The sequence below is a fragment of the Bison bison genome, unplaced genomic scaffold (genome assembly GCF_000754665.1).
Source record: "Bison bison bison isolate TAMUID 2011002044 unplaced genomic scaffold, Bison_UMD1.0 scf7180017864508, whole genome shotgun sequence".
NCBI lineage: Eukaryota > Metazoa > Chordata > Mammalia > Artiodactyla > Bovidae > Bison > Bison bison.
Window position 1 is genome coordinate 5,421,990 of NW_011495064.1, and position 10,183 is coordinate 5,432,172.

At 45.6% G+C, this 10,183-nt stretch overlaps 1 protein-coding gene across 1 annotated transcript in view; it reads right to left on the minus strand.

Annotated features, from left to right (window-relative positions):
* Window positions 1-10,183, minus strand: part of AFF3 (AF4/FMR2 family, member 3) — a 551,769-nt gene that overhangs the window by 24,679 nt on the left and 516,907 nt on the right. Inside the window, exon 17 of the mRNA XM_010829861.1 lies at window positions 10,044-10,165. Within this exon, the coding sequence (XP_010828163.1) occupies window positions 10,044-10,165 (122 nt within the window). The remainder of the gene's footprint in view (window positions 1-10,043; window positions 10,166-10,183) is intronic.

Here is a 10,183-nt window from a genome sequence, read left to right on the forward strand (position 1 = left end):
GTGGATTTTTAAACATCTACATAGTTTAGGTACCATCAGTATAAACGTTTTATGTATTATGGGTCTTTATGTAATCAATAAACCTGACCTATTCATGAATACTCAACATAAGGCACCACGCCCTGAATGAGAGATAAGATGTTAGTAGTGATAGTAATCATACACTGTGTAGTCTGTTTAACACACTTATTTTGAACTGCCTTCTTTCAGATTCTAATGGGTCTTTTTCCATACTACAATATTAGGTAGCCAGGGCATCCTTTTATTCTAAGGGGTCAAAATGCTTAAAAAAATCACACAAATGGTGTCAATGACATTACCATCCAAAACTGTGATCCTCATTTGAAAGGTTTAATCAATCAAACAAAGGCACAAACCAGGATCAAAGCAAATACTTTAATCTTGGGTCACAAATCACAGAAGCAAGAGAAAGACCTTGGTTTTCTGTCTCTTCTTCCCCATGAAATATCGTCAGCACTTGTGGTAACACGCTGGGAATATTTAACTTTCCCAACAAGGAAACAGGAACGCGGCTGCAGGGCCCCCCTTACGTGTATGATGAAACCCCCGTCTCTGGGTCATGATCCCTTCATGTTTTCCCGGCCACGCAGGCCTGAGCCCTTCCTTTCATCCTGACGGATCTGCATGGGTGGGTGAAGCCTATGGGTTCCCTCAAAGGAGGGCCCAGCTTCGACCACCTCTTCTTTCTCCAATTTATCTCCTCTATGTTTATTCCATTTGAATGACGTTTTGGTTGCTTTTCATGGTGGTTTATTCTTCTTTGTCCACAGATTGACCTTTGAACGCGTACTGGCTATCTGTTGGGTCTTTGATGCCAACTCTCGCAATTCACATTATTTTTGTTCTTGTTTTTTAATAGACTGTCAAGTTTTCTGAGCAGTTTTAGGCTCAGAGCAAAATGAAGTGGAAAATACAGAGTCCCCATAAACCAGTCGGTACACGTGCACAGCCTCCCTTACTACTAACACCGCTCAGTTGAGCAGCCCATTTGTTACAATTGATAAACCTAAACGGAGTGACTTCCTTGATGGTCCAGTGGCTACGACTCAAAGCTCCCACGTCAGGGGGCCCAGGTCTGATTCCTGGTTGGTGAACTAGATTCCACATGCCATGACCAAGAGTTTTCATGCTGCACGAAAAGATCCCACATGCCGGCACAGTCAGATTTAAAAAAAAACCTAAACTAACACGTCATTATCACCTTAAGTCTGTAGTTTACATTTGGATTCACTCTTGGTGTGGCACATTCTATGGGTTTTGAAAACTGTTTGATGACACATATCCACCATAACAGCACCACACAGAATAGGCTTACATCTTAAAAATCCTCTGCAATATTTTTTGTCTTTTTGCGGAACGCCCCAGAACAGAAGACCAGATCTACCGCTAGCTAGAAGCCAGGTCTGACTCCTGAGTTCAGATGGGGTCCTGCAGCCTACCTGTTCAGGAAAGGAGCTCCCGTACCTCCATCCACTTCCTCCCTGCTGTTATCACTTGCTATGAACGCTTCCTTGTCAATATCCCCTTCTTTCCTCAAGGACCACATCCACCCAGGTCCAGGCTTTCATTACCTCTCCCGGCCTTGAGTTTCACTCCTGTCCCATCTCTCCTGAGCTTTATAACTCTTGAGCAATGTTTGTAAAACATGGCTTTCATTATATATCACCACCCCACTCACAGATCTAAAATCAAACTCCAGAGCCTCTGAAATGGAATCTCAGTTCTGGTCCTTAATAATCTTGCCTAACCCTCTTCACTGCATTACTTACTCACCAAGTCCCTCAGCCACAGTGAGTGGTGTCCTCACTGGCTGGTCAACATTTCAGCACTGTTTTAGAAGCCCTTCTCTCCTCCCTAGAACACCCTCCTCTCTGCTCCTTCACTAAGTGCTTACAGTGAGCCAGATGTTGCTTGTCTCTCAAATTCTCAGGCCCTAAGGCCTTTTTGCTGGGAAAGATTGAAGGCAGGAGGAGAAGGCAGCAACAGAGGATGAGATGGTTGGATGGCATGACTGACTCAACGGACATGAGTGTGAGCACACTCTGGGAGATGGTGAAGGACAGGGAAGCCTGGCGTGCTGCAGTCCATGGGGTCGCAAAGAGTTGGACATGACTTAGTGACTGAACAACCACAAAAGGCCTTCTTGGTAATTTTGGTTCATGCTCGGCTATGTCTCTCCTGATCTCAGATACCACTTCTTGTTCACACTTCGCTTCCAGGCATTTAATTACCTTCTGAGCTGTCCCGGGCTGCAGTCATTGCGTGTGTGCAAGTTGGCAGCTGGAATATTTTCAGTGTGGGCTCTGCCGTAGACCTCTTTGATCTTTCCCACCTTGTTGTAGGTACATGGTAGAAGAGAAATGAGTCCCCCGTGCATTCACATTTTGAGTTTAGAAGAGAGAGAGTGTGTTGGCTTCTGATGGGGTGCAGCCTCGAAGCCAACAAGCCAGAGAACATCTCCATGGCAACCTGATATTCTCTGCATCATTATCTGTCCCACACTCGAGTAGAGGAGTTTGGTCATTTTTCTCTTGCCCTCTTTTTTGTAGACCTTGTCACTGACAGATCATCATTTTTTTCAAACGCATTTTGTTTTCATGAAAGAATTCTGGCAATAAGCCAAGGCATCTTCGTTTTCACTAGCCTTTTAAGTTATCCCCAGGGTGGCAGTGACCTCGAATTCCCCATATGGATACGGCCATCAGTGCTGTTTTTATCTGTAGTGTGTAAATGTATTCTTTAAACCTGAGATGGAGGCTGAGTCACAGACTCTCACAATAGTGTATGTGAATAAGTAACACACCTATTTTCTGACTGTATCACAGGAGCGACAACATTAACCTGAGATGCTGAAGAAACGTACTGTCAGGGCCTATTCAGGAACACGTGAGAATTCTCATCTTTGCATCTCACTGCACTGAGTCACTGAAGACTGCCTGCTGGTTGGCCCTTTTTTTCCCTCTCAGGTGATTTCTAGAGTGTTGGTTCCAGGTCAGATCATTATAAAGGCAATTGGATGATGGGACGTCACCCAGATTGCCCGGCAACGCCATGGACACGTGCTGTCAGGAAAGCATCACTCTGGTGGTGACCTTCAAGTCAGCAGGAAGAGAAAACTGTCGTCACCACTGTGGCAGCTCCAGAATATAAGACTGCAGAGGCACTAAAATGAAACCTGATTATCTCAGTGTTCAAACCGATTTTTCCTTGAGTCTTTTTTCTTTTTAAATGTGGAAAACCTAGAGTTTGGCTTTTTATTATGATAATAACATTCTTCACATTGTTTCTCAGGGTGATGGTATGTGATGCTAATCCGTGAGAAAGCCTAAGAAAAGTACAGTTAAACATCATGCATGTGACTGACCGCATCTCCGGGGCTCTTCAGAACCTGGGCTTGGAGCATCTAAAAACCTAGGCTGAGCCACGTGCATCTCTGTTATAAGAGCTCTTGGCTCTTGTAAGTAATGTGAGCACTGGATCCAGAAAGCAGGGTCCTCCTCTCCCCCTAGCGCCCCCACCAGCACACACGTGACCTCAGTTCTAAGCAGCAGTGGGTCTGAGCCACCCTCCCGTTTCTGCTGGCGGGAGTATCGCAGCACCCTGACGCTTTGTTCTCCTGCGTGACCGAGATGGAACCGAATGCTCTCCCACGGACAGGCTGGCAGGCAGCTTTCTGGGACTCCTATCTCCGTGAGACGCCCGTTACCCACCACCCCCCCAACCCGGCAGAGGCAGCCTGTTTTGTGAAAACTGGCAGAGACGGAGAGACTGACGTGTCTGAACAAACAGGTTCCCTGGCACCGCACAAGTCGAGATAATTTTCTTAGGAAGTTGGAATCCAAATCAGACAACGAGGCAACTGCACAGCAAATGAATTCATCATCTGATAGCCTGTCAGCCTGTCATCTGATAAGTCCTGGAGGTGTTACCATGGCCCAAGCTGTGAGGTTCTTTTTTCCCTAAGAAGAACGTGTAAGAAGTGGAGGAACTGTTTCCCACGCACTAAATGAATGCTGTGGATGAGGGCACTTCATAGCCAAGGGCCCCAGTGCTGCCATTGGCTTTATGAGCACTTCCAGAAAGAAGTGAGAAGGCTGCTTACAGCTTCCCTAGTGATTCAGACAGTAAAGAATCTGCCTGCAATGCAGGAGACATGGGTTTGATCCCTGGGTCAGGAAGATCCTCTGGAGAAGGGAATGGCAACCCACTCCAGTATTCTTGCCTGGAGAATTTCATGGACAGAAGAACTTGGTGGGCTATAATCCATGGGGTGGCAAAGAGTCGGACATGACCGAGCAACTAAGCACATTAGCTTTTAAGCACAAGGATTCAAATGCAGCTTTTGTTTCTATGTTCTTGATGTTGGCTGGGAGCCCTAAATCCCTGGCTTCTCAGAAACACCAACGATGACTCATCATGTCTCCTACAGGTCACAGGCTCTCACAGGGGACTCCTCTCTCGGCCACACTTAGAAAATAACACACGCTTTCCAGGACACGCAGGCTAAATGTGGCAGGTTTTTGTCATTCTATCATAAGCAGCTTTCTGTTTAAGTGGAAATTCATCAATTTGATTGCTGTTCTTCTCCAGGTGTCACAGGTAAGACAAAATCATCTTACAAAGCCCTTCAAAGGATCAGAGGGCTCAGATTTCAATCAGAATGATCTGAAAGGCCTTGTCCGCCATTCTTGCCCTCCCAACCTCTGGCCAAATTCTTTTGTTCCTTCTTTCTCTCTGTTTGGACTAAAAACAAACAAACAAACAAAAAAAACCTTGGCTGAGAGGGATTTCATAAGGGAAAAAATTCCATATGAAGAAAGAAAGGCACAGGAATGGTATTATCAGGAAGGGTGGGGTCCAGCTTTGAAGCAACGGGAAGCAGGGGGGCCCTTCGGGAGGGGAATGGTCACGGCCAGCCCACCACGGGAGTACCTTGCCTTGATCTAATATCACCTAGGTAAGGATTTCAGTTGGGGTCCTTTGAATAAATCACCTGACCTTTCACTTACAGGAGTCTTCCATCACCTATAAAATTAAAATCCTTTCAGCTGTAAGAATGCTGAGTATCATTACATCACAAGTGCCAACTTCGTCTTCCTGACCTGCCAGCCACATGGCACAGGTCGCGGCTTCAGCATCACGTGGCAAGGGAGTCTTTTCTTGGCGTCTGGAGGTTTCAGTAGCTGGGCTCCTGTAATTGATGCCACGGGGACAGATGGGGCGTTCGGAGGCTTGGCTGAACGTGACGATCGTCCTTGTGAAATGTGGGCAAGAGTCAGCACATCCTTCTGGAAGCGGCAGGCAGGTTGGCACTCGGGGTTCTCTGGCTCCCCGGCACAGCAATATGGCACGGGGGAATGGAGGCCAAGCGCTTCACCATCAGCTGTGCTCAGATGTCTGCACCGAGGCCTTCGTGACACAGCTGTTCCCTAGATTTTCCCCCGCCAAGAACTCTCCTGTCACTGATGACACCAAGCGATTCATAGCTCATGGCTTTGCACTGATAAGATCAGTTTCTAGGCCTTGGGTTGAATGAAGTGCTGTCACTCATGGACATAAATTCCTAACAGATTTTTGAAACAAAAGTTTGGTAATCATACCAGTGTCGCAAATAGTTGGACACGACTGAAGGATAGGGCCGCAAAGAGTTGGACACGACTGAAGAGACTTAGCACGCACGCTCACATCTGACTCTTTGCAACCACATGAACTGTAGCCCAGCAGGCTCCTCTGTCCATGGGATTCTCCAGGCAAGGATACTGGAGTGGGTTGCCATTTCCTTCTCCAGGGGATCTTCCCGACCCAGGGACCAAACCCTCATCTCATGTGTCTTCTGCATTGCAGGTAGATTCTTTACCCACTGAGCCATTGGAGAAGCCCCATCATATTTAAAATGGATAACCAGCAAGGATTACAGTACAGGGAATTCTGCTCAGCGTTATGTGGCCGCCTGGATGGGAGGGGAGTCTGGGGGAGAAGGGACACAGGTCTATAGCTGGCTGCCTCCCTTTACTGTTCACCTGAAGCTATTACAAGGTTGTGAATCTGCTATTCCCTAATACAAAATAAGAAGCTTAAAAAAAAAAAACCAAAACCCTGTTGATGAGTGAAAGTGGCACACAGCTAAACGTCAGGGGAGGAGGAGGTGCAGTCATACTGCCTCCCATCTAAGCCTGCAGGACAGGCTGATCTGGATCACATTTTTTAAATAAGTAATTCTGTTCAGTTCTATCTGCATTCTGAAGGCACCACCTGGTACCTGCTGAATTGGCAAGTAACCTCGGAAAAGGGGCTGGAAGCCTATGAATTTAAATTGACTTGCCTGTAGTAATTCCTTACATTCACGGAAAAAAGAAAAAGAAAAAAAAGATGCAGGCACTACCCCCTGTCCCCGCCAGACAGGCTTCCCTAGTGGCTCAGATGCTGAAGAATCTGCCTGCAGTGCAGAAGACCTGGGTTTGATCTCTGGGTTGGGAAGATCCCCTGGAGGAGGGCATGGCAACTCACTCCAGTATTTTTGCCTGGAGAATTCCATGGACAGAGAAGCCTGGCGGGCTACAGTCCATGGGGTTCCAAAAAGACGAACGTGACTGAGCAACCAGCATTTTCAACCCCGCTCCCCCAGAATGTTATTCCATTTAGGGTCATTCAACAGTTGTTACTGGAGTCCCTGCTGAATTCTGCCTGTTGTCTGAAAGGCGTGTTTATTCAACCATTAACGAGTATTTATAATATAAAAGGATGAGTTTACTATTTTTTTTTAAAGCTACAGGATGCAGCTCTGAAAGTGAAATGACAGGATGGCAACTGTTACTTTTGGGAATGCAATAACTGGATTTCTATCAACTCGAAATCATTTTGGTGCTAATTCTCTAGTTCTTTCTTTCCTTCTGGTGGTCTCTCTTTGTTCATGTCACTGCCTGTTGACACCTCCAGTGAGGAGAAGTCAGGAAAGTGACAGGAGCCAGGTCATGGTCCTTGAAGCTAGTGCAGAGCGGAGAGAAAGCAGGAGGCTGAAAATTGTGATCGCAGAGGAGTTTCCTAGAGAGGCCGCCCACGTACCGCCATCTTCCCTGAATTAATAACTGAATGAATGAAGCATATACCCCCACTCCCACCCTGGGACCTCAGCACACACCAGCTGAACACTTTACACACTTTTAGGTGACTTCCTAGCCCAGTGATCTCTTAAGACCCATATTTTTATTGTTCTGAGGAAGAGACAGTGCCTGCTGTTGCTTTTCAAGCTTGAAGAATTTCCCCACGATTTTCTCAGTTCAGTGGCTGAGTGGCTGTTGGAGCCGCGTGTTTCTTTTACTGTCACGGATTTCAAATCAGTTGGGACACATGGCAATTGGAAGATGTCTCTCTCTCCATATGATGGGTATGTAAGAGGGCTTTTCAAAAATTCTATCTATATCCATAAAAGGAGAAACAGTTTGATTGTAGCTGTCAGCCAGAAAAATCACAGTTTGCTAATGGGAAGAATGCATGATAACAGCCTCTTGGTTTGATACAGATAGGGACAAAATTACATTAGCCGCCGTCCCAGCAGATTGAGAGACATTTCCTCTTGTGAACAGTCCAAGGAGCTGCAGGTCCAAGTAGGACCATTTAGCTGTTGCTGTTTTAGACTTAGTTTTCTGGTCTATGCATTAGAAAACGCCTTACATGTTAATTTCCCATATGTGTGTGTTTAAACACCACACCCTTGATATGTTTGATGCTCCGGGTACCTTACTGTGGAATGTGTGTGTATGCTCACTTTGTTAGACTATGACAAAGGCTTAGTCTTCCTCTTCTTCTTCCTCTTCTTCCTTTTTGTTCCCTATCACCAGATCTTTCATAATATCTGCACTATTCTTTTTTTTAATTTATTTTTCATTGACTATGGCTGATTTCCAATGTTAATTTCTGCTGCACAGCAAAGTGACTCAGTTACGCACATACGTATATTCTTCTTTATACTTCTTTCCACTATGGTTTATCCCAGGATAGAGAATATACTTCCCTATGCTATACAGAAAGATCTTGCTGTGTATCCATCCTATATACACTAGTTTGCCTCTCCTAACCCCAAATTCCCAATCTATCCCTCCTCCTCAGCAAGCTTCTTGAGATGAATAGGGGAGGTTTGGGACCCAAAGCCTAAGCAAGCTTGGTTTGAATGATGTACAGAGCCACATTTCCATTCTTATAAAGACCTGACCTATAAGACAAGTATAATTGTTTTTCATTCCTCAAGGAACTGAGTTTCAAGCTGAAGGATACAGAGGCTGACCCATCTGTATAGTAACTACTTTATCTTCAATTTGTTTCTTAATATTAGGGACAGCATCCTTAATTACCTGTGGCGGATTCATTTTGATATTTGGCAAAACTAATACAATTATGTAAAGTTTAAAAATAAAATAAAATTAAAAAAAATATCTATTATAAGATGAAAATCAAAAGATACCTACATCTTCCAAATGTAAATTTCCATATTGTCATTAAACACAATTCCAACTGCCTTTTTTTTTATTAACAGTTAAAGCTCCCTTTGAACAATTTACACCCCCAAACACTAATTATATATGGAGTTGACTGTTGGATTGGATTGCACTCCCATTACACACCCCTCACCCTGGGGATTAATTACCACTTCTTTGGCTGCCCAGGGCAGTGAGATGAGGGAAAGGGGAGCTGGAGAGGGTCAGGGGAGAATGTGTGTGGGGTTGAGTGCAGTGTGATCACAGGAAGAGGAGAAAAACACACGTTCCCCTGGGCCACCCTTACACTTTACTAAACTCAGTCATCTGGGACTGTGTTCAATGAAGGAACAAAGAATCTGGATTTGCCTCTCAATCCCCGAAGTCTGTCTCCTCGTTAGCTTAATGAGGTCCACGCATGGCCTGAGGAAGACAACTTAGTATTCCTGTTTCCCAGACATGAAGAAACAGACCTTGTCTACACTCTTGGTAAAGACAGGATGGGAGAGAAGGCTGGGAGGAAGATGAGGGTGGAAGAGACAGCTTTCACCTCTCCAGGTGGTCGCTCTGAGAAGAGGCCATCTTGCTGGGTCTCAGGGGACCCGCCAGGAGACCAGTGTCATGACTCACTTTTTCTGATTAGGAAGCAGGGACTCCGAGACGTTTAGCAGCATTTTGGTTTTTGACTGTGGGTGGGGTGCGTGGTTTCCAGTCTGTCCCCTCAGCTGGACAGTCAGCAGTCAGAGGGCAGGGGGGTCTCTCACTGGTGTCTGCTGGTCCCCGCTGGGGATTTAAGGGCGTGCCTCCCACAGATACACAACTGTATGCTTGCTGAACAGCTGAAGTTGAAAATGGGATTCAAGCCAAACTCTTGAAACCATATCTCCTGCTCTCGAGGCTTGTCCTTGACACGTATTTTTTTCCCTAAGAGCCTAAATACTTTTCAGTATCATTTTATCATTTCTCATGTGTCGTTTTCGGCATCTCCCGAGCATTCCAGGATGCTATATTTATTCATGTTCTTCTTTTGTTTCTCCTCCTCTTAAGTTGATGCTGGGAATGAAATACTTGGGTTTTGGCACTATGATGGGGGGATGGATGACAGGATATTTTTTCCTGTATAAGAATTATTTACACTTTTATAAAGGCTATAGCAGTTTAGAGAACAGAAAGCTTTCAGGAGTAAATCACCATTTTTCTTTGCCTGTTACAGTTTAGAAAGACAGAAATGCCTCTTTCTGGTAGCATACAACCCCAAATGCAGGTGCTCGGAAATATAAGACTCCTTGATGCCGTTTGCCTTAGATTTCTGGCATCCTGGGTACAACCGTGATAGCACTGGCTGTTCCATTCATTCAAACCACTCCCCGCCAAGGGCTCAGGGGGTGCACTCAGCAATGTCCTTTGAGAGGGTGACATTTAACTGACCGGGTCACATGCCAGAAATGGCCACACTATGGCTTATATGTGTCTAATATGTAGACACATATAAACCATCTCCCCGTTCCCACTTATCTGGCCTTCCCCATATCAACAAGACTCCACACTTACATGTCATCGAAGATGAGTTTCTGCCTCTTGCAGTCCCGGTGGCCGTTGGAGCCTGGAGACCAGGGCTCTGTCTGCGGCCGTGACTTGTGGAGAATGTTTTCGGAATTGTTGTGAGCCGCTTTCTAGGCAACAAACACACA